Below are 25,192 nucleotides of genomic sequence, written 5' to 3'. Positions count from 1 at the left end.
AGCTCCAAAAACCCTAGAATTTCTTCTTCATCTCGAATTAACAACAAATTCAAACACGAAAAGTAAAATTTTGTTTGCTGCAAATCAGCCGCAATTTTAGTTTTTGCTTCAATTTTTATTCCATTTTTTGTTCGATTGGAGATTTTTTCCAGTTTACGTTCTTCATAGTGGTGAATGGGAAGAAAAACAAGTTTATCAATTTCGTCAGCGATTGTGTAATAATCGAGTCAACATTCACCTACAACAATTTAGTTGCAGCTATTTCGAAACAGATTAGGATCGATAGTGAGTTAAACACAATAGAGATTAACTTTCTCCCAAATGTTGGTTTGCCACCGATCCTGATTTACAACGATACAGGTGTGAAGGTGTATCGAATTAAAGAAGAAAAACTTGAATTTCACTGAATATCCTTTGTTTGTGACAGTGAAAGAGATATATGAAAATCGTTTGGTTCCTACAAGTTCTAGTTGTGTAGTTGCTACAAGTTCCAGCTGTTTGTTGTTACAAGTTCAGATTTAGAGATGTATCAAGAATTGATAGCACTGAGATTATTGATATCAAATTTATTGAAAAACAAAAATTTAGTGAAAAACACGGGTATAATAGATGATATTTGAACGAATTTGTGAGGAAAATCAAGTTTTATAAGGATAAAGAGACAGTTGCAGTGTGTGGAAGAACTTGGCTGTACGTGAAAGGTTCAATTCAAGGTGAAGAGATCAAGCGCAACCAGGTATGTAAATAATTGTATATTCTGTTATATATACGTTATAAATATGTATAAAGTAGTATATTTTGTATCTAGGTATTAAAATTAGTATATATGTAGTTATGTTTTTGTATACAAGTGTATTTAGAAGTTTGAATGATCTTTAATCCTAGGTATCACCTTATGTGTAATGGATGAAAAATTGTGCTTGGAGTTTCAAATCTTCTGCCGTTTTCAAGGCAAACATATTCAAAGTTGAGAAGTTTACAATAATAATCACACATGCGGCTATGGTGAAAGATACTTAACACAACGTCAAGCTACTTCGAGTGTAAATTGCTAGTTATAGTCAAGGACAAGTATGTTATCCAAAAAAAGTTTACACCGGCAAATCATATAATAGAGGACATACAAAAGCAACACGGAATTGAGGTGAGCTACATGAAAGCATGGAGAGCTAAAGAGGATAGCAATTGGCAATGATAAGAGGGGTCCTAGTGATTTCATATAAGGAGTTGCCGAAGTATTTTATATGTTAGAGCAAACAAATCCAGGAACAGTTACAAAGTTGCACAAATCAGAAGATGGATCTTTCTTTTATGCATATGTTTCGCTATATGCATCTATCAAGGGCTGGCATTGCAGACCAATAATGGTTGTTGATGGAAGTTTCCTTTAAAGCAGCATATAAGGGTACCATATTGACTGCTTGCACACAGGATGGAGCTGGTGAGTTGACTGCATCTACCTTGTTTCTGCAGTTTGTATAATGTTGTAGTTTCATGTTAAAAAGTGTATAGGATTTCACAGCTACTTTTATAAAAATTTGCAGTTTGGTATAAAATTGTATAATTGTGTATAACTGTGTATAATATTTGTATAATTGTCTGAATCCTAATATCTATTTTGTATAAACAGGAAAAATCCTTCCATTGCATATGCAATTGTAGATTCAGAGAATAACAAATCTTGGGAGTGGTTCTTTGTCCAGATAAAGGGTACTTTTGGAGTTTGGAAGGATGTGTATAGTTTCAAATAGAAATGAAAGCATCTTCAATGCAACAAAAGCTGTGTACCAGAAGTACCCATTGTATTTGCATGTTTCACTTGTGGCAGAATGTAAAGCGCACATTCAGAAACATCACAAACAATTGAAGAAAATCTTCTTTGCTTTGGCTAGAGCTTACACGGTAGAGAAGTTTGAGTACCATATGACAGAGATGTGCAAAATTGATCGAGAGTGCAGCCTTACTTGTTCATCTCTCTCTTTTTTGCATTCATGGGAAGATCTCGTTTTTGAAGTATTTGGGGAAGAAGATTGGAAAGAATCTGAGAAAATGCAGAAAATCCCGCTTTTTACTCCCAAAAAAAAAAACGGAATTAACGCTCCTTTTTCAGATATGGGCCAATAATTTTTGGGCTACTCAATTGTAAATTGAAATATGGGCTATAAAGCTGAAAAGGAGGCAGCCCAATTGTTTTAATATGAAATTTTCCCACGGTTTAACAAGCCACTTCGCAAAATAGCCCTATTTTGCAAAAAGGCCAATGTGGCCAAAAGTGGCTAGACATGCAAGATTTGGCTACGACCCCCGAAGCCAAAAACCTAAGACTCACTGGGAAGACCAGACCCTATGTGGGCTGCCTACGTATCTCACACCGAAAGGCGAGAATCAGGTATGCGTAGTTCGGGAAGATTGGATACGGGAGAGAAAAAAAGACAACGATTTGAAGAAAACATATTTTTTGTCCATTTTTTTAAAAAAATGATGAAACATGTAAAAATTTTTTGGATTTTCTTTTTCTCTTTTTTTTTTGGATTTTTGGAAAACTATGAAAGAAAAATGTGAGTGGGCCCTACTTGCTTCATTTTATATTTCACCCTCTTTTTACTTTTCATTTGCCCTCAACTATCATTGGTCCGCCAAATGACCCTTTTATCCTTAAAGAATGCAGCATGTAGCACATAAGGATGATTAAATGTCTTTTTGGGCCACGAGCCCACTTTGACACAATTTGGATAGACCTCCTATAAAGGGACACGGTGCCTGGGACCGAGCCCTGCTAAGTGTAAATGACATTATGCAAATAAGCATGACCTAAAGGCTGACCTAAGTTTGGAGTTCACTAGACAAGGCAATTCGGGGCGGCACGTGGTCGATAGCGGCTGCTCTAGCTGTCCGCCCACTCCACGCTCCCACGCCACCCCCCTAAAGACACGGGTGACTCACAAAAAGGCCGTGTACGCTCAAACGTACTACGAAAGACTTGTTGCCGAAAGAAGACCCCATGGTTATGCAAATGATGACAATTATAAAGCGGTAACAACATAAGGAAAAACGATAAACAAATGACCAACAAAATAGGAAATAAGACAAACAAAGCAAATAAAGAAAACAAACACCTCAATCGAATATCATAAAAAGCCAATAAGATCAAGTATCAGCTCGAACCTGCAGCTCCTCAGCAGAGTCGCCAAAGCTGTCACACCCCCTTTTTTACGCCTCAGTTAACCCTCTTAAAATATACAAAGAAGATTTGTAAAGCTCAAAAGGGTTTTCAATTTGAAAGTGACAAAAAGTTGTGTTCAAAAGGACTTTTCAGAGTCGCCACCTGACATTTGATTTCGATGCGTCAGGTCACCATTTTTAGAAATAATTTTTTCTTTTAAAACACTTTAGATTCCAAAACTAAGTATGCACCAGAGATTCAAGGTAAGGGGGTTCATTTGACTCAGGGAGAAGGTGTTAGGCACTCCCCGAGTCCCGTGAAGGTCACAGTTGCGTACTCAATCTTGTTGGCTTTTAAAATATTCAAATTGAGATAAAAATAAACACAAAAGAAAAATAAACACACAAGAGGCTCGAGGTCGTTCCCACCTAATAAAAGAAAAATGAGAATAAAAGTAAAAATACTACGAATTCTACTTTCAGCCTCCAAATACAAATACTTTGGGGCATACTCCGGATAAAAAATATATACAAACTTAGCGGGGCATTCCCCGGATAATAAACTAAAAAACGACCTCTCGCCTCAAAAATGAAATAAAGAAAGCCTAAGATTTGCCTACCCAGATGTGATCGGCCTAAGCATGCTACTATCGATCAAATTCATGAGAGTAAGAATAAAAGAGCAACAATATTATCTAAGTCCAATTTCCTCACTTTTTGAAAGCTAACTCCCACAACTGAAACAGCTAGAATTCCATTCAATCTACTTATTTTATGTCAATTTAATTCTTTATCATCAAAATGGTACTGTGAAGCCTTAAACAATTACCTCTTAATGAAGTGGTGAAACATGGAATCAAAAACTCATTTTTACTATCAAAAACCCATCCATGACATATTTAAACTAAACCACGTACAAACAAGAATCATCAACAAAAGCAAATATTATCAAGACATTCAAAAACAAAACAATGATATAGTTACTCATACGATCAACAAACAGACCAATAGATAGATTAACGAAATAACAAGGGTACGAGGTTCAGCAAATAAGAAGTAGAAGGAAATGAGAAATCAACCTCAAACGAATCAGAAGTTAATTATGTGGTAGCTCTGAAACACAAGCGTCAGAACCACGGATGGAAACTCGAATCGGCACCGGAAAGCTCGGCTCTGCTGTACCTCGATTCCTCATTCTCAATCCAATAAGCTTGAAGCTGGAGGGAAACGACGGCGTGCTGCTGGTTCCTCAGAGATTTGGTAGGGGTGGATGTTTCTCTTGTTAGAGTTATTAGTCTTACCACCGAACTTGATGTGGGGTTATGATTGTTTCGCAAAAAAGCCAGCACTTAAGGCTAAGAGCATGTGAGGTGCAGAAGCTGGGTAATAAGCTGAAGAAATCGGCGATGAAGATCAAGAATTCGGGCTGATGTGGTCGCTGGCTCTTAGATTTCTGGACGCCTGCAGTTGTGAGGTGAAGGGAGGCGGGGCTGAGTCGGCTGGTTCTAGGCGGATCAGTGGTGGCGAAAGGGGTGGTCTGCCGGCGTGGTCCTTGAGAGGATTAGGGCGGCAGCTGGTCTTTTGTGTGTGTTAGGTTGTTGATAAGCTTAGGGTGTCTAGGTTAGAGAAGAAGATGAGGTCTAATTAACTTTAGGATATTAAGTTATTTGTGGGTTTAATGGTTATTGGACTTGATTTAGGAACTACAGGTTATTTGGGTTAAGGGGAATTGGGTTGGTCCAAAATTGCTTAAGAAAATTCGAAAATGAGACTAGTTTTGGGGTTGTTCAAACTCTTTAGCTAAAATCCCAAATCTTATTCTAAAAAGTATAATATATTTAATCACTCTTAACTAATTAACATATACTACTAAAATAAAACTAGATATTAAAAGTGAAACTATTTTGTATTTTTTTAATTTTTATGAGAGGTAGATAAACTATGAGTAACTAGATAAAATATCAATTAGCTAAATAAAAGAAAATATTTTTGTAATTTTTATTTTTGTGATAAAATAAAGTAAAAGAGTCAAAACTAGTTAAAATAGCGATATTAGACCTAAACTAAATTTTTAAATGCTAAAATATATAAAATTTTGGGAAGAGTCAAAAATTACGTGTCTACATCAGGTATACTAGAACTTATTCAAATCAGATGACCTTTGCGACCGTCAAAGCAAGACACTTCTCCAAATTCTATCTATTATCGTTTCTTTCATATTTTTTGTCTCTTTTTACCATTACTAATTTTGCTTTATTTATATATATTTCACTGTCTTATAGGGAGGAGGGCATACAACTCCAGAGTACAAACCAGTTGAATGTTTGGCCATGCTAAAGAGGTGGTTGTCTCATGAGGCTTTATGATACATCCTTGAATTTATGTTGAACTAGACGGTAACTTTTAACCCACAGCAAGAATACCATTAGTATTACTGGTGAATCTATGAAAAACTCGCAACTATCTGTCAATCCACCACCTTAATCCTCGACCTCCACACCTTCCTATCGATAGTCATGTTCTCGATTAAGTGAAGCACCGATAAGTCCTGCCTAATCACCTGCCATGGTCAACCTCTCACACCTCCTGACCGGGGCATCTATATCTCTCCTCTTCACATGCCCAAACCATCGCAGCCTCGATTCCTGTTACTTGGCTTCCGCAGATACCACTCTCACCTTTGTTAGGACCGAAAAAATCAGGTGTCATGCGTAAGCTAGCAAGCAAACCTTGAACGACGATAAATCCAACAACAAAAGAGAAATACCAAAAGAGACACAAACATATAACGTGGTTCGGTCAACTGACCTACGTCCACGGCGGAGATGAGCAATCCACTATATAAAAAGAGAGTACAAAATATTGAGAGAACAACCTCACGAAGAGGCAAACACAAGTGACACACTAACACTTGTCCCGTAAAGTTCTCCCCCCTAAACACGACTCTCAAACCCCATATGGCTACATTGTGGATGCTACTGAATGAGAAGGACGGATCTTCAATTTATAGAAGTCCAAACCTTTTCCTACAAGAAAAAGACTAGCCAAATATGAAAGAATTATATTTTCGCCCTAAGAAAAGAAAAGCGCTATTATGGTAAATATGTTGTCCTTTCCTTCATGAGATAGGAAAACCAAATATGGTAAGAAAATCTGGACAAGACCTAACAACCTTGTCCCTAATAACTTCATTCTTGATCTTATCTTTCGTGGTATGACCACACATCCATCTCAACATCCTCATTTATGCTACGCTCATCTTTTGGACATGGGACTTCTTGACAGGCCAACACTCAGCTCCATACAACATAGCTGGTCTAACCACCACCCTGTAGAATTTGCCCTTAAGTCTAGGCGGTACATTCTTATCACATAAAACACCTGAAGCTAGCCTCCATCTCATCCAACCCGCTCCAATGCGGTGAGTAATATCCTCGTCAATTTCTCCGTTTCCTTGGATTATAGACCCAAGATACTTGAAACTATCTCTTGTGGGAATGACTTGAGTATTAATCTTTACTTCTACTTCTTCTTCATGCCTCTCCTCACTGAACTTGCACTCCAAGTATTTGTTTGACCAAAAGATAGTGAAACCTTTTTGGTTAGATCAATCAATGAAGATGAAGAGGTAAATCTCAGCCAAGTATAATAACATCTAGATTAAATGATGTAAGAGAATGACAAGATGATCGATGCTTCCTTGTATGTCGGAACCAAATGATTACTCATAAATATGATAACTTCAAATGCGGAAAAATGTTGTAATGAATGGGATTGACCAAAATAAGATGATGTAAGGATTTCAGATCTGTATTCAGTAAGTAAAAATTGTTCCCCTTTGTATTCACTTTCTCCTCCTATTTATAAGGGACAATCCCCTTTCAAACCCTAAAAAGGTACAACACAAAGAATATTCGAAAAGCATATTCCTACTGTCTCCTACTACGCTAACACTACTGCAGACGTTGTGCGTTCGCTTTAACCACTGTTGGTCCTCACCCTTTATAACGACCATAGGACGCTATATCGTAAGGACCTCGTTCCTCGCCGCACTCAGCAATGGTCGTGGTCGTCCAAATTTGGACCTATACAGTATTCAGTTTTCGACCTACTCAACTAGAAACCTTTGAATTCCAACGTCTGTCTCCAAACTTCCAACCTAGCGTTAACACGCCCTCGCGTCTCGTCAATCAATACTATGTCATCAGCAAATAGCATGCACCACGGCACCCTCCCTTGTATCTGACGAGTCAGGACATATCGAATATCAATCATATTCTTCCATATTTACAAAAACAAAAGTATACAAAATCATATATAAAAAATACTAACACAAAACTGATAGCAACATATCCCAACCTAATGAATCAAAAGAATGATTGTTCAGACAACCACACCTTAATATCTGTTAAATAGAGTCTCATATATAAATTTTCAACGCAAAGAATAATCTTTTCAAGAAAAAATCTAAAATAAAAAGATTAAAAAATAAAGAAAGGTAATAATTTTACTTACCAACAGTAAATTCTAATATCAGAGCCGTGGAATATGAGCATTCAGTTTTTCCTGATCCTCTCAATATGCTTAGGCGGCTAAGACAAAGGTGTATATTCTTCTGTGTTAAGTCTACCATCTTTTCACTCACTGAATGCAGCACTAATAGCCACTAATAATCTTCTAGGAAGAATGATTAAGTACTTATAGCATGAAGACTGGCAATTAAATTGAAAAATGAACGAAAGAAGGAATTAAGCAGCAAAAATAATGTAAAGGAACGACATCAAATTTGTGTAAGTATTTCTGTCAAACAGTTAAGGAAGACAAAAAGGTATAACTAAAAAGAAATTAAAAGTAACCTATGAAAAGATTGGAAAAATAAAAATAAAAAAGTCTAAAATGAAAAGAATGAAATGGAAATGACCAAAAAATAAAAAAGGAAGTTAAAAGAAAAATACCTTCAATGTAACAGAATGTATCTTCAAATCTGTGCAAGTATTTCACAGTTACGGTGGACAAATTAAAAGGTGTAATTAACCGAATTTAAGAGATGATTTTTGAATTTTTAAGAGGTGACCTTTGAATTTTTGTAACACAACACAAACAAAAAATAAAAAAATACGTAGCTAAAATGAGAATGAAGGGGAAATTAAAGAACTTCGTCGACACTTTATTAGCAGTGAAAAGTACGAAACTTTCACTTGAAACTGTGAATTAAAGCATAGTAAAATAGTTATGTGAAAGATTAAATAGTGAAAACAATGCAACTGTTCGTTACGATGAACTTCCATTGAGAAGTTGTAATACGTATATGTATGGGTCAAAATATGACCACAATTGGATTACCATTAAAAGGAATGGAAAGGGGTCGACCAAGCCATGGACGTACCCGTAAGGCGTAATGGCGACGAGTTTCTCGGCCTCTGCCGAGATCGAGCCATTGAAAGGCTTGTACGGCAGAATATATGCAGTCATGCTTGAGCGAGTAAAGAGGGGTATAGTCAAGTAGGGGTATGCTGGTTAAAGACCGTTAGACAAAGGGGAAGATGGGCAATATATATATGACAGAAGAAAGCAAGAAGAGGGGACTCTCCCAAGTGAGAAAAAGGAACGGAAGAACGGGAGGAGATAAACAACAAAGTAGAAGCCTAGATTTTGGTTACAATCCTTTGTAATCGTTATTACTGAATCAATAAAGATAGATCTCTTAGTTGTCAACGAGATTCCTTCTTTTTCTTCTTCACTCTTTCATATACAAACAATTTGGTGTCAAAGATGTAAGTTCACCATTTACATTTGATGTTCTTTGTTCGCCCTAAGAAAAGTTATGCAAGCTTGGTCTTATGTGATTTTCGTATTCAATATGCTTAGATTCGAAGTTAATTATGTTTGGCTAGGATTTTTCCTCTATTTTCTTCATTAATTAGTTTAACTAAAAGGCTCAACACTTTTTGGTCAAACAACGTAAAGATAGGAAAAGTTGTAACATTTGATTTTTTTTAATAATAAATTAAATGGAAGAATAAAAAAAATAGCAAAATTTTGAGAAGAAAGATAAATTACCTTGCTGGTCATATAATGTGTCATGTCACCTCTTCAAGGCTCAACACTTTTTGGTCAAACAATTTGGCGCCGTCTGTGGAGATTTCTTAGTCAAATTTTTTAGTTTCTTTTAGATCTGGAACTAGCCAAGTATTACTTCCAGACTGTCACAACCTCACCATCTTGATGTAAACACCAACAAAGAATGGTAGATAAACTTTTGAGATAACCGTACCAATCTAGGTCAGATCTCTACATAAAATAAAAATTGTGACGATGTCTATGCAAAACCCACGCCTCGCCTGTAGCGTTGGGTATGACACGTCATATGCATGTTTAAAGTAGAATCACGGTCACTATGCGCTTGGCATGACCGCAATTCCATGTGACGTATTCACCTTGTGTACCGGCCCGTACTTCCACCTCTTAGGAAGGGATGATAGCCTACTGTGTGACCCTTTGAAATAGCGAGCATATCCTATCTTATTTTCGTACCCACACGCACAGGATGATTTATGAACAAAGTATGACATTTTTCCCTTCTTGTTTGCGCATATAGGACGGGGCCAGACTCGGACTCGGTCTCGATACCCAACGGGAAAGGTAAGTCAAACCCACGAGAAGCCTAGACGCGATTAACGACGAAGCCGAACACGGTTGCCAAATCTGAAACCATCATTCGAGTACGAGGCGAAGCGAGCGACCTTACAGCGCCACTCTTCCTTTCACCGACTTGCCAGGCCAAGGTATTAACTTATCACGCTCTCTTGTTGGTTCGGAACAAGAACACGAGCACTCTCATAGGTACGCGAACAAGGAACGAACGCCACCAAAACACCCCAGGAAAAAGGTTGCGTACCATGCCATCTCGCAAGCAACAACCGAGCAAAGCCCCCTAAGTCGTACCATACAACAAACAACAAAAATGTTTCGGCACGGGTCGACTTAAGGCTGTATGGTGGGCCGGACCCGGGCCTAAATGGGCTAAACGGGCCGGGCTAAACGGGCCTGGGCTTAGCGGTCCCGGGCTCTGGCGGTCCCAGGCTTCGCGGTCCCGGGCTTCGTGGGCTCAACGGGTAGGACCAGCCCGTGACGGGCCTAAGCCCATATGGTCCTGGGCTAAATGGGCCGGGCTCGTGGGCTTAGCGGGCCTAACGGGCTTTTTTTTATTTTCGGGCTTTTTTTTTTAATTTTTTTTATTTAAGGCAATTTCTTGTAAACCATATGTGTATGTATATATATAAATTGCTCTTATGCATGGCTATATAAATATATGTGGTATATAAATATAGAAATCTAATTATTAAAGTGTTTGACGAAAATGTAAAATAACAAATCAATAGTAAAACTAAATTGGCATGCATAATAAATTAATAACAAAGTACAACATGAAGCATAAATACGTCTAATAATTTTAAAATAACACAAATTGTTGAAAAATCTTAAAGACGAATTTGCGGATAAATACCCTCAACACAATACTTTATATGCCTCCTTAAAATGCCTGTGGTACACCCTGAACGAAAATTTAAGACTCTTCCACAGTTCTTGCACTTTAATATTTGGCCTTCTTCATTTTCTTCAAGCACTTCATAGTATTGCGACACAAATAAGCGCACTCTTTCCGAACGAGGCATGATTTAACTTGAAAATTGAGATTGAGACTTGAAGTCTTGAAAATTGGAGATTGAGAGATTGAGAGAAATTTAGATTGAGAAATGAGTATTGAGTATTGAAATGAAGAAGAGGGGGGGGGGGGTACTTATAGTGTTAGAGAAGGTTAGTTTTGTAAATTTAAAAAAAAAACGGCTATTTGTGCAATTAATATGACCGTTGGTGGTCATTGTGGGTGGGGCCCTCATTTTGAAAAATCTTGTTTTGTAGTATATATAGTACTACTTCTTCATGTAAATATAAATATATATAGTATACTAGTATAGTATACTAGTATAGTGTACTATATATTGTATGTTATGTATATATATTCCCTTATGTATTTTCTTGTAGTATATATTGTATGTTATGTATATATATTATACCTTATAAATAATTGCAAGTTAAAGACAAAAAAATATTGCGAAGAGATATTCAAGGCCAAGGGTATGTTTTATAATTTTTATTACCAAAAATGGCATATCTTTCTTAGTCTTCTTCCCCCCAATGGAATGAGCACAACAAGGTACTAATACCACCATTAAAAGGAAAAAAAACTAAAGAAGATATGCCAAAGTACAAGTTACACCATAATCTACATTGTATCTCTAACAAATCTCATAAATCCTTCAAGGTTCGGAGGAGGTTCCGTTGGTGGTGGCGGAAAAGAAGCTTGTTCATCACCGCTTCCGGGCGAAGCAGCATCCTCCGCAAGTTCCGCTATCATTTCTTCATAAGCTTCGTCTATCTCCGGTTGTGATTCTGCAAGTCCAAAGTTTCTTCTTTCCGAGCGGATCCAATCTCTGAATAGTACTGATTTTTCCAAGCTCTCCCTCATAGACGCTCTATGATCACCTATTTGAAGTCTTGCTTGACTGAAAGCGCTCTCTGATGCAACTGTTGAAGCTTGAATAGATAAAATATCCCGAGCCATCCTTGCAAGAACCGGAAAATGTTTTTCCCTTGTCTTCCACCATTCCAAAAGATCAAAGGTGCCGTCTGGATTCTCCTTTTCAAGTCCCTGCGACAAATAAACTTGAAGCTCATTTAGATGTGAAGTCTCATCAAAATTATCACCTTGAGAACCCCTAAACTCCGTCCAAGATTTAAGTGCTTGTAGGCCCGCAGCTCTTTTAGATGATTGTGAACTAGACGAAGTAGGGGTTGGAATATTTGGCCTAGCATGATCTAACGCAAGTTGGTAAGCATTATAAATTGTTTGCGCATTTATTTTAATTGAGGCTTTTGCCTCTGCAAGTGTAGAAAATTCCTCAACTGAAAGATCTAAAGCCTTATAAATATTTGTGTACCAAAAGTGAGGACCTCCTAATTTCATTGTAGGATTTAACAATGCAGCAACACCATAAATAGGGGGGATAGGGAAAAAATATTTTTTAAACTTTTCTTTCATTGCATTTATAGCAAGTTGATAAATTTCCCCACCCTCCGAAAATTCAACAAACAAATCACATAGTGCTGCAATATAAACTAAACAATTTGAAATAGTAGGATAATATTGTCCAGAAAATGCATTTGTAGCAATTTGAAAATGTTCTAAAAAATCTATAAGAATTTTGACATTCGTCCAATCTTGATTTGTAAGGATTTCATCATCATCCTCACCACCAACACGAGCATTAAACGTTGCATTAATTGGGTTTCTATATTCATATGCAACTACTAAACTTTCGTACATATAATTCCATCTAGTTGGACAAGGTTTAGGAACCTTTCTTTCTCTAAGGCCAAATTCATCACATTTTTTAAAATACTCTCTAAGTCTACTTCTACGGTTTGAATAAAAAAGCCAATTAAGAGCCATTCTAACCTTTTCAATTTCTAAATTTAAAATTCTCATACCATCACCGACGATTAAATGGTAAATGTGACAAATACATCTCACATGGAAACAATTACTAAATGCAGGATTTAGTGTTGTTGTAAGTATGCCTATAGCACTAGTGTTACTAGAAGCATTATCCATAGAAATTGCCATTATTTTATCTCTAATGCAAAAATATCTACAAATATCTGCAACGGTGTTAGCAATAAACTTACCTGTGTGACGTGAATTAATTATTCTATACGCAATAATGCGTTTTTGCATTATCCACTCCTCGTCTATCCAATGACTTGTAACAGTTAGATAATCACAGTCATTATTACTTCTACCAATATCAGTAGTAATAGAAATCCGATTAGTTATATGAGTAAATAAATACCGCAAATATTGTTCATATTCATGTTTATATTTATAAATATCGCTCTTAACTGTTGCGCGAGGCCAACCTTTATAAGTAGGATTAAAAACTTTTCTAATATAATGCACAAAATTAGGGTTAGAAGGAAAAGTATATGGTAAGCACATAACGGTAACCATCTTTGCTAATTCTTCACGATCTTTATTAGGATCGTAATATAAAATACCACCGGTCACAGTGTTAATTCCTGGTTGAACTAGATTTGAACCTGTACTAGGGTTAACCGCAGTATCTACACTTGTCCCCTCTTGCTGCGCTTTCATTTGTAAATATTTAACTTTATCTCTAGGGTGTGTTTGTATGTGCCTAGCCAAACTACCCGTACCGCTACGGTCTCCAGTATATTTATGCGCCAGCAATTTCCCACAAGTTTTACACCTAGCCTTATTTTGTTCTCTTACTTGAGTAAAAAAATTCCAAACTAATGATGTTTCTAGGCGTTTAGAAGGTTGTCTATTAAAAGTAGGGGTTTCTACAGGTGGGTCGGGCGGGGCATCAGTTGGGTTATTAACAGGACTAGTAGGTGAATCATCTAAATCCGGTTGGGTTTCATCTACATCCTCATTTTCCTCATCATTTTCTAAGATAGTTTGATTAGGATAAAGAGCATTCATAACTTCTTCATTTAATTGTTCACCTGGTGCAACATTATGGAAAAATTCACTATCGGAAAATTGAAAACAAGGGTTATCACTATCAAGAATAATAGGAGCAGCAGGACGGGTAATAGGTCTGGGTCGGGGAGCCGGGGGAAGGGTAGTAGGTTGGATACTACTTTCACCAATTTTAGCTTTTCCCTTACCACCAAACATTTTTTTCAAAGAAAATGCCATATTAATTACAATTATGCAAACTAAACACACAAAAATATATTCTTAAAACTTAAGAGTTGGAACGAGTTTACCGAACAACTTCTTGAAAATTGAAAATCGTTGAAGACTTGAAGACTTGAATACTTCAATTCACCAACTTCACAATTTTTCACGAAATTGCAATAATAAAATAAGCAATTATAGAAGAGAAATTAGATATAGATTGAGAGAGATTGAGAGAGATTGAGATAGATTGATGAATTGGTGAGTAAAAATGAAGGAATGAGGGGGTATTTATAGTTGAGAATTGGAAAAAAGTGTAATTATATAAAGTTTGGGGTTAAAATAAAGTTCGGGGGCCAAATGGCTATTTTTTAAAGTTCCAAACGGTTGAAAAATAAATGCCAACGGCTAGATTTTAAAATCTGACCGTTGGTCTTTTTGAAAAAAAAAAAAAATTTTTTTTTTTTTAGAAAAAAGCCGTTGGAGCCCGTTAGGACCGTTAGGCCCGGTTGAACCGGCCCAGGACCGCCTGCCGGTCCCGGGCTTAGCGGTCCCGATCTCGTGGGCCTCATGCAAGGGACCAGCCCGCCACGGGCTTTCTACACCATCAGGGACCGGCCCACCAGGACCGGCCCGCCGGGATCGTTTAGCCCGTTAAGACCGCGGGCCCGGTCCGGTCCCGGTCCCAGACCGGCCCACAATACAGCACTAGGTCGACTATTGAGAAACAATCTCCAGAACAGGGGACTCACCCATGAAACCCACAGTATTCTCCAATGGAAGCAAAGTTAAGCAAACTGGGACTCACCCATGAAACCCACAGTATTCTCCAATGGAAGCAAAGATAAGCAAACTGGGGCTCACCCATGAAAACCACAGTATTCTCCAATGGAAGCAAAATTAAGCAAATTGGGACTTGCCCCAACGAATGCGCAAACACTGCGGCGACGAGTAATGTCCTCCAGTAAAAATAATACAAGGGGTTACAATTCCGACCTCGCTCGAATTAACACCCTAACGGCCATTGGCCATCACCAAACGAAAGGAAATTTCGGCCTCGCTCGAATTGACAACGGGTTACAATTCCGACCTGGCTCGAATTAACACCCTTAGGCCATCGGCCATCGCCAAACGAAAGGAAATTTCGACCTCGCTCGAATTAACACCCTTACGTCCATCGGCCATCGCCAAACGAAAGGAAATTTTGACCTCGCTCGAATTTACAACGGGTTATAATTCGGACCTCGGTCGAATTAACACCCTTACGGCCATCGGCCATCGCCAAACGAAAGGAAATTTCGACCTCGCTCAAATTTACAATGGGTTACAATTCCGACCTCGCTCGAGTTAACACCCTTACGGCCATCGGCCATTGCCAAACGAAAGGAAATTTCGACCTCGCTCGGATTTACAACGGGTTACAATTCTGAACTTGCTCGAATTAACACCCTTACGGCCATCGGCCATTGCCAAACAAAAGGAAATTTTGACCTCGTTCGAATATATAAGAGAAACTTTCGCCCAAGATGGCGGCTCCAAATTTGACCTCGTTCAAATATATAAGTTAGAGACTTTCGCCCATGATGGCGGCTCCAAATTTGACCTCGTTTGAATATATAAGTCAGAAATATTCGCCCAAGATGGCAACTTCGAATTCAACCTCGCTCGAATACATATGGAAAATTTAACTTCGCCTAAATTAGTAAGTCGGAATTCAATCCCACTCGAGTATACAAGTCAAAACTGACTTCGCCGAAGATGGCGAGTCTAAATTCGACCTCGTTTGAATTAAGGTTGGTTCCGCCTAAGTTGGCAAGTCAGAAGTCGACCTCGCCCAAACCGGCAGATCCAAAGTGACATCATTCGGATTCATACGATGAGATCCTATGCGATCCGGGCAAGGTCGGATTCCCAACTAAAAAGATCAGGGACTCTTCACAGAAAATCAAAAGATACACAAACGAAGGCGAAACAACTATTTCATTCAAGCATACATGCGCGACAATCGCACCCTACAAAAGGCTGAAACAAGCCCTCAGGAAAAAGATGAAAATAAACAACAAAAGAACAAAAAAAAACTAAGTACAAAGGTTGCAGCAAAAGCTTCACTCAGTGTCTTCCCACCACCGTTCTCCCCTACATCCTCATCATCATCAGAAGGGAGCCCATCCTCGACATCAAAGCCCTCTCCAGCCTCCGGCATTGCAGGGGCGTAACCGCAGGCAGTGTGAGCCTCGCGTGCCTTCGCCCGAGCATCTTCAAAGGCGGCCTCTAGGAAATTTCCCGCCTCCCATAAACCCTTGTATATATCACGTTGGGCCTCGGCATGGACCCATAGTTCATACAGGCGGCAGGGAATAGTGGCCGAAGCAGACTCTTGAGGTGAAGCTCGAGACAATAACTGCGCCTTCTCAGCTTCAAGAGCCGCAACTCGGTCTCCCAAGATCGAAGAGTCTCTGAGTTTACCAATTCGCATCTTGAGCCGTGCCTCCCTTAGCGTGTCCGTCGCTCTCTCAGATTCCTGCTCGGACCGGAGGACACGGATAGTATCCTCTAGTGCCGCCGCCCTCGCCAAAGCCGACACTCGAACGTTCTCGGCTCTCTCCATCTCGGCCACTTTCTTTTCCAGTTCGGCCACCTTCTCCGTCCATTCCGCACTTAGAGCATCGACCTTAGTAGAATTTTGCTCAAGCTCAACTTGTAGAGACGATACCTTCGCCTGAAGGTCCTCGCATTCCGCAGCAACCCCTTTGCCCACCTCAAGCTCTTGATCCTTGACATGAAAATGCTCATCAAGCTCATTGCATATGCGGATAGACAGCATCAGTTCCTCAACTCTTCTCTCCAACTCCTCCCTGATGGATTGGGAGCCTGCACCCGCTCTAAGCTGCTCATGCATCTCCCCGCATCTATTGCGATATCACTGATACTTCTCGACCATTTTCAGAAAGATCTCGGCCAGCGTCTCGGCCCTACGAGCACTCTCAACCTCCATCATGTAAGTCTAAAAAAAAGAAGCAAGAAAGAGTCAGTGTAAAATCAAAAGTCACAAAACTAAGAAAATAAAGGGGAACTCACCCTTAGGCCCATCGCGGCCGCACCACGTGATAGCTCGGAGTCGCTGACATCCTGAGAGCTCCACTTTCATCGGCGGAACATAGAAGATCGAACTGCGGCACCAGATCCACCATGTCTTGGAGCAGATTGAGATCCGACGAAATTTTGAGTATTCGGGAAGGGCCTTCCGCTCTTACCACAGTTCGGGTAAAACCCTCCTCGAATATCCTCATGTCCTCAGGGTCAATGTCGGATTCAGACTCATAATCCTCAACCATGAAACCCTTCCCCCTCTCATTGACCGCATAAGGGACGCGGTTCTGCCGAGATGTCGAAGGGCCGCCCGAAACAGCAACGGCAACCTCGAAACTCCACCTCTATGTCACACTAGCCCCTTGAATGTGCATAACAGGCGTTACCTCCGCGCTTGGGTTGGTACCACCGCCAGTTTCAGGCGCCGTCGAGGCAAGGTCGTCCCTCGAAGATGTTTCAGCCGGAGAAGCCTCTTCCAACACTACCCGTCCTCTCTTCGACGGGGCCTCTTCAGTACCAACGCGGGAAAATTCACCCGTTGAACGGACTGCGGGAACCGGAGTCTCCGGCCGAGGAGTAACCTCCACGCGTACGGCTTCGGCCGCGGGCGCAGGCCGGGCAGTAGCTTTTGGTACAGGCCGGGCAGCAGCCCTCGATGCAGGACGGGCAGGGGGCGCAGGTTAACGGATGCAAGGGGAGGAGCCCTCGTCCTTCGCACTCTCCGACCTATCAACAAGGATGGATTAGATCATATAACAACAAGGTTAAACTATGAAGCAAAGAATAAAGCGAAACTACAACAGGCCGACTCACCAGTAAGAGGCTTGCACCCAAACATCTCGTGGATGGACGCCTACTCACGAATCACCACAGTGTGGGGGAGAATTGCGCTCACCCACTCACGAATATCGGCAACTAGCGGGGGAGGTAGTCTCTCGGCTGCAAAAGCAAAAAAAAGTCCTCAGTAATGTCAACTCAAGGGAGACGACCGACGACCGTCTTAAGAAAAATCACAAAGTAAACAAAGGAAAACTCAAGAGCGAAGTTCCACGTCTCTGGAAACCCTGCCGGGTTCGCCACGAGGTGCTCTGTCCGCACATAGAAGTAGCTTTCCCAAAAACGGTGGTTGGACTTATCGTCCATCTTCACCACCAAACTCTTGGTTCCTCGATAGGGCATATGGATCATCGTACCCCGAACAAAATGAGGGGCAAAGATGTGAAGCATGTGCCCTAGGGAAATTCCTCAGCCGGCCAGCTCCACATACTTGATGAGCATAAGAAAGAGTGTGTACGCATATGGAGAGAGTTGAGCCGAGAACACTTCATAGAAGCGGCAAAAGTCCACCACCAGAGAAGGAAGGGGAAGCGTGTACGCGACAACAAAAGGATACGCGTAGAACGCGCAGTATCCCGGACGGTGCAGATGCACAATAAACTTCCCCGCCTGCACCCTGTCGATATGAGCAGGGATTCCCTACTTAGCTTTGAGCGCCGTGATCGCCGCCTCATCCATAGTAGAAGGAACGAGTTTCGGTTCATCCCCAGCAGGGCTGTTAAAATCGGTCCCCGTCTTCCCCGGACGAGGAACTACCTCATCCACCATCGGAAATCCTTCGTCTTCCACCACCTCCGCTCCCTCTTCGAATAGGGATATGTCACTTTCCGGCACTGGAGCACCGACAGCTCTATCATATTGAGAAGGAGTACCAGCCATTTGTCTTCTTTGATCGAAATAAACGAGAATAGTGAAGGAAAAAAGGTAATGGTCACAGCAAACTCTAGCGAGAGCAGAAGTATGAAAGATTATAGAAGGAGGAGGAAGTTAACAGAATTTCTTTCTTAGACAAATTGAAAAGCGCAACAGTCTAATAAGAGGCTCCCCCTATTTATAGAAACATAAATCTCCTCAGCGGGAAATCCAAGAGCCGCCAATCAGGAAACGGAAAGGGCAGAGGAAACGATACGGCACCTGGGAAACGTGCGCCATAATGACGTAAAATAAGCATTCATGATGTCATGAATTGATGTGACGACCCAACTCTGAATTGATGTAACGGTTCAATGAGATTCTTGAAGCGTCACATCGCTACCTTGCCGTAAGGACCTCGACCCTCGCATAATGATCAGATTTCTCCTAACTTTTGAATCAATAGAATCCGCCCATCGAGCTCGCCAAGAGGCAACCCCAACAGACATAGGGACTAACTGTATGGGTCAAAATCTGACCACAAGTTGACTACCATTAAAAGTAATGAAAAGCGGTCGACTAAGCCATGGACGTACCCGTAAGGCGTAATGGCGATGAGTGTCTCGGCCACTCCCGAGATCGAGCCATCGAAAGGCTTGTACGGCAAAATATATGCAGTCATGCTTGAGCGAGTAAAGAGGGGTATAGTCAAGTAGGGGTATGCTGGTTAAAGACTGTTAGACAAACGGGAAGATGGGCAATATATATATATATGCTTATTTATTACTCCCTCCGGTTCACAATAAGTGTCCAATTTACTTTAGTCACGCGCGTTAAGGAAATACTAAATTCTATACAAAATACCTACTATGACTAAACTACCCCTAATTAAATATTTAATGTGAGGAGTAAGAAACTTTTAAGGGATATGTACATAGGGTTATTTGTAAAACAAATTGAATTACTTCTTGATTACATAACTGGACTACTATTTGACCCNATTTACATTTGATGTTCTTTGTTCGCCCTAACAAAAGTTATGCAAGCTTGGTCTTATGTGATTTTCATATTCAATATGCTTAGATCTGAAGTTAATTATGTTTGGCTACGATTTATCCTCTATTTTCTTCATTAATTAGTTTAACTAAAAGGCTCAACACTTTTTGGTCAAACAACGTAAAGATAGGAAAAGTTGTAACATTTGATTTTTTTTAATAATAAATTAAATGGAAGAATAAAAAAACAGCAAAATTTTGAGAAAAAGATAAATTACCTTGTTGGTCATATAATGTGTCATATCACCCTCTTCAAGTCCCTATATATATATATATATATATATATATATATATATATATATATATATATATATATATATATAATGCTACAATTATGATGTATTTTTTTTTTATGTTGAACGTGAAAAGTACAATGTACAAAACCTTTTTATTACAAAAGCAATAAGAAAATTATGTAATATGAATCAATAACACCAAAATCCAACGTAACATTGTAGACGAATGATTGTCAACACATCTCCATCAGAGGCGGATCTAGGATTTGATAAAATGGATGCACCACTAAAGAAAGGTGAAAAAAGAATGTTGTAGGCATGCAAAATTTATTGAATTTAAATTTAATAAAATAATTTGGGCTATATTTTAAATTCAAGATATATTGGTCCAAATAATTACTACGGGCTAATATAATTGAATTAATTATATAAGTCCAAATACATATGGATTAAATAAATACCTTAATCCATTGGGCTAGCCCATTTAACTGGGCTAAAGTGATGAGCCCACTTCGTTAAGCCCAAGATGCCATCCTCCTAGAGGCCCAGTTTGGTGTCACGTGTCAAATGACGTGGCGCGCCAAGTCAAGCGGAAGAGCCAATAGGACCATGCCACGTGTCAAAATGACAAGGCATGCCAAGTCACACTAAAAGGCCAATGAAATCGTGCCACGTGTGCAAGTGACATGTTCTGGCCAATCAAATGTGGCCATGTCACACTTCAATTTGATTGGTCGGAAAGAGTTTGTTCTTATCACAACTCTTCCCTTCCACAACTATAAATAGGGGTCTTCATAACTCAGAAAAGACACCAGAAGTTATAACAAGAAGCAAGAAAGAGCTCGTGGATCAAACGCTGCAAATTCCTCCACAAGTTTCAAGCTTCAAGTTCAAGTTCAAGGAATCAAGCTTCAAGTTCAAGTTTAAGGAATCAAGGTCAAGTTCAAGCAATCAAGCTCAAACTCAAGAACAAGATCATCGTTCGAGGCAACAAATACATATTCAAGATCAAGCTCAAAGGCCCTTGAATTTATTTGCTACTGAAAAGAAGAATCAGAGGATTCATAGAGATTGTAACACTCAAATATTTAAAATAAAATACTACGATTGTTGCGATATTTTTCGGTCTTGATTTTATTTTCTCGACGCAAATTTATTGTCTACAAATTCTGGCACGCCTAGCGGGACAATCTCTACCTCTCATCTCAACTTTTCAATCACCAAAGTCCAATAACATTGAAATGGCTTCAAGGAAAATCAACTCCGGTTCAACTTCCACTAAGACTGCTAACTCCAGTTTCTACGCTGATGTAGAAAGTATCCTCGATGTTACCTTTGGAAGCTTCGAACCAGTTACGAGGAGCAAAGCAGGCTCTTTAGGACAACAAGCACCCCAAGTGCCGTCCGCATCAACCCCTGTTTTCGGATCTTCATCCTCAAAAGTAGCAAAAACTTCCACAAACACATATGAAGGAGGAAGCGATGTTGCTGAAAAGATCAAGAAAACTCTTGCTCTGCTTGATCTCTCCGGATCCAAGCACTCTTCTGTGAAGGAAGATGATGATGCTTCAAGTGATGGATCCTCCCCACTTACACCGCATAGCGTGAGCCAATCAAGGACAAATCTGTGTGAAAATCCATGCTACTCTCCGTCGTCCACGACAATCATGCAAGCTATGGTGACAAACACTTCATCTATGGAGGAGCAGTTGGAAAACTTGACGGAAGCAATCGCTGGCTTGACCAAATGCATGCAAAATCAAGAGGCTAGAATTGACAAGCTAACAGACAGGGTGGGAATCTTGATGGAAGAAGAATCCACCCATGCACCCGGCAAGCTCCCAGAGGTTCTAGAGAGTGACTCTCCTCCAAGACAAGTAGCACCCACTAAGGCTATCCTTGTCTCATCTGAAGGGATGATTCCAATCGATCAATTGAAGGAGTTCATCGAAGGAACCATTAAGAACAAATATGAAGTTGCTGCCAAATCCTCCCTTACATATGCAAAGTCGTACACTGCAAGGGTCGATATGTTGAAGATGCCTGCTGGCTATCAACCTCCGAAGTTTCAACAGTTTGATGGTAAAGGTAACCCAAAGCAACATGTTGCGCACTTCGTGGAAACGTGCAACAATGCTGGGGCTTATGGAGATTACCTCATCAAGCAGTTTGTCCGCTCGCTAAAAGGAAATGCTTTTGACTGGTACACGGACCTCGAGGCTGGATCTATCGATAGCTGGGATCAACTAGAGCAAGAGTTCCTCAATCGCTTTTATAGTACGAGATGAACTGTGAGTATGATAGAACTTACAAATACTCGTCAACGAAAGGGGGAACCATTTATCGACTTTATCAATCGGTGGAGGAATGCAAGCCTCAACTGCAAAGACAGGCTTAGTGAAGCTTCAGGCGTAGAGATGCATCCAAGGCATGCATTGGGGATTGCGCTACGTCTTGCAAGGTATCAAGCCTGGCACATTCGAAGAACTTGCAACTCGTGCCCATGACATGGAATTGAGCATGGCCTCCGCTGGAAATGGAAGGCTGCCCATCTATGAACCTCGCAAAGGGAATGACAAGCAAGAAGTCAGGAAGTGGGGCAAGTTCGTACCCAGGTCTGAAAGCAAAGAAGCTATGAATGTCGACACGTCACCTATGAAGTTCACCACAAAGGTAAGCAAGAATCAGAGTATGAAATCACTTCTTTTCACGATAAGCCAAGTGGAAAGTTGACTCTAAAAGAAATGCAAGAGAAAGAGTACCCATTTCTAGATTCCGATGTACCAACTATCTTTGAAGAACTCATTGAGTTAAATCTCATTGAGCTTCCAGAGATGAAGCGGCCAAATGAAGCTGGGAAAACAAATGACCCAAATTACTGCAAATATCATCGACTTATAAGCCACCCTCTGGAGAAGTGCTTCGTCTTCAAGGATAAAGTCATGGACTTGGCTCGCGAAAAGAAGATCGTGCTTGAAGATGAGAAAGCAAGCGCGAACCAAGTCTCTATCACCTTTGGCTCATTCATTCTAGAGGAGTTATGTAGTTTAAAAGGAATCAAAAATGAAGAATTACTGGAGAACAACAAAGTTGAAGACGACCAACCTGATGATGATGAAGGTTGGACGTGGCGACTCGTCGTAGGCGCCACAAAAGGAGCCCACGAAAAGAATCAGTAGGACAACCAACAAGGAAGATGATGGTAAAAAGACCAATAAAAAAGAATCCAGTTAGGCATTTGAGGAAAGCAAAAGTGGAGATGCACCACCCTCAAAAGCTACGAAATCCAGTGACCTTGGAGGAGTTTTTACCAAGTTGGTTTCGCACGAAGATTGCCCATGAGGGCATTGATGCCTCTTGTTGCCATGCTGACAAAGGGGAAGAAAAGAGTGATGACCTACCGTTGGCACCATCTTCGGAAAAGCCCATCGAGTCCACTCCTCAAGAAGTTAATGCTTGTGAGGAAAAGGTCACGTTCACAAATGATGATCTTTTGCTAGGTGACACTCCTCATAACCGCCCATTGTACCTGGTTGGCTATATGCGCGATGAAAGGGTAAATCGGATTTTGATTGATGGAGGATCCTCAGTAAACATTTTGCCAATCCGCACTGTGAAAGAACTTGGTATTCCCATGAACGAACTCTCAGAAAGTCATGTGATGATCCAAGGATTCAACCAAGGGGGGAAAAGAGCCATAGGCGCGATCAGGCAGGGAATCACTATTGAAGATATGCAATCAAGTGCATGGCTGCATGTGATCGACGCGAAGACTTCATACAATGTTTTGCTTGGGAGGCCTTGGATACATGAGAATAAAGTAGTTCCATCTACCTATCATCAATGTTTAAAATACTACGAGGGTGAAGTCGAGAAGACGGTAGTTGCTGATGATGAGCCATTCACCGAGGCTGAGTCACACTTCGCCGATGCAAAGTTCTACTTGAAGAACCGCATTGTGAAGGGGCTGAAAGTTGATGATGGTATGAAAAGCAAGAATGACGAACCCATAACTAAAAGAGCTGAGGTGACTATTGGTAAAGCCAAAGCTGTTACTGAGGAGGTACCCGCCAACGTGAATAAATCTCATAAAGGGGGTATTGCGTCTTATGGAAAGAAAGTAAGTCCTATGCTCCAATATGTCCCTAAAAGGAAGAAAGATGAGGGCGAATCATATATCTCCAAACAAAGACGCTAAGGGAGTCAACTCTTCCGGTAAAACGAATTGAGGCAGTAAAGTTGTCCTCAAAGCCGCTTGCAGGATTTGTAGCCCAAAATCGTTTGCAGAATGTGGCACTTCCTACAAAGCGAACAGATGAAGGTTTTGATCCTAACACTTACAAGCTATTTGCAAAAGCTGGATACAATCCCAATGAGCCGTCTGTCACGACCCCGGTTCTCCCTCCGTGAACCATCATGACGGCACCTAGTCTCTACGACTAGGTAAGCCTAAATTGCGGAAGATAACCAAACTCGCGGAAAATAAAACGATTTAAGAACAGAAATAAAGCAATAATAGTGTTAAATGTGCCACTCGGCATACACCATATATATATATGCCTCAAAACCAATATCCCATCCAAGACCCGGAAACCCACGAATCAAAAGCTAAGACAGAGAAAATACTACATAACTCTAACTCCGGAATTTTTGTCTAATAAGAACAGAAGGTACAGAAGGGCTAAAATACTAAAAGCAGGAATGGAAAGGGACTCCTCGATCTACGGACGTGGCAGATGCACCTCGAAGTCTCTAAGCAGTCGCCTCCCTCAAGGATGATAAGCCTGAGAAGAAGTACCTGGATCTGCACATGAAAAACATGCGCAGAAGAGGCATGAGTACACCACAACGGTACTCAGTAAGTGCCAAGCCTAACCTCGGTCGGGTAGTGACGAGGAAGGTCAGGGCCCTACTGAGGTAAATAATAATAATAGTGATAGGTTAAGATAAACAATATAATTGAGAATCTACAATAAGAGTCTATACATGATAATAAGAGTACAATAACGGAAACAGAATGTAAAGACAAATCACCAGGTAACACCACTCACAACAGGGATAATAATCAGGGATCTCTTGGTATCCCAAGGATCTCTTGGTATCCTCAGTATATATACACTAGGGATCTCTTGGTATCCCAAGGATCTCTTGGTATCCTCAATATATACACACTAGGGATCTCTTGGTATCCC

The 25,192-nt window shown here is 40.4% G+C and overlaps 1 protein-coding gene across 1 annotated transcript; it reads right to left on the bottom strand.

The window, feature by feature from the left end:
- Positions 1–6,406: 6,406 nt before the first annotated feature.
- LOC109220764 lies at positions 6,407–8,634 on the bottom strand. Its single transcript, XM_019385232.1, has 3 exons — positions 8,549–8,634; positions 8,118–8,146; positions 6,407–6,756 (listed from the first exon to the last, which is right to left on the bottom strand). The coding sequence occupies exons 1-3, from the start codon at positions 8,632–8,634 to the stop codon at positions 6,407–6,409; spliced, it is 465 nt and encodes a 154-aa protein (XP_019240777.1).
- Between the last annotated feature and the right edge of the window lie 16,558 nt (positions 8,635–25,192).

Source organism: Nicotiana attenuata, unplaced genomic scaffold (genome assembly GCF_001879085.1).
Source record: "Nicotiana attenuata strain UT unplaced genomic scaffold, NIATTr2, whole genome shotgun sequence".
NCBI lineage: Eukaryota > Viridiplantae > Streptophyta > Magnoliopsida > Solanales > Solanaceae > Nicotiana > Nicotiana attenuata.
The sequence above is the reverse complement of the archived record's forward strand: the minus strand, read 5'-3'. Positions and strand labels throughout refer to the sequence as shown.

Excerpts from the sequence above, each read along its gene's own strand:
- LOC109220764 (XM_019385232.1), bottom strand. The coding sequence starts at position 8,634 with ATGACTGCATATATTCTGCCGTACAAGCCTTTCAATGGCTCGATCTCG. Across the intron at positions 8,147-8,548 it reads GTCGCCATTACGCCTTACGG|ATTTGAAGATACATTCTGTT; the intron begins GTACGTCCATGG and ends ATACTTGCACAG. Across the intron at positions 6,757-8,117 it reads TACATTCTGTTACATTGAAG|GTTTCACTATCTTTTGGTCA; the intron begins GTATTTTTCTTT and ends CTAACCAAAAAG.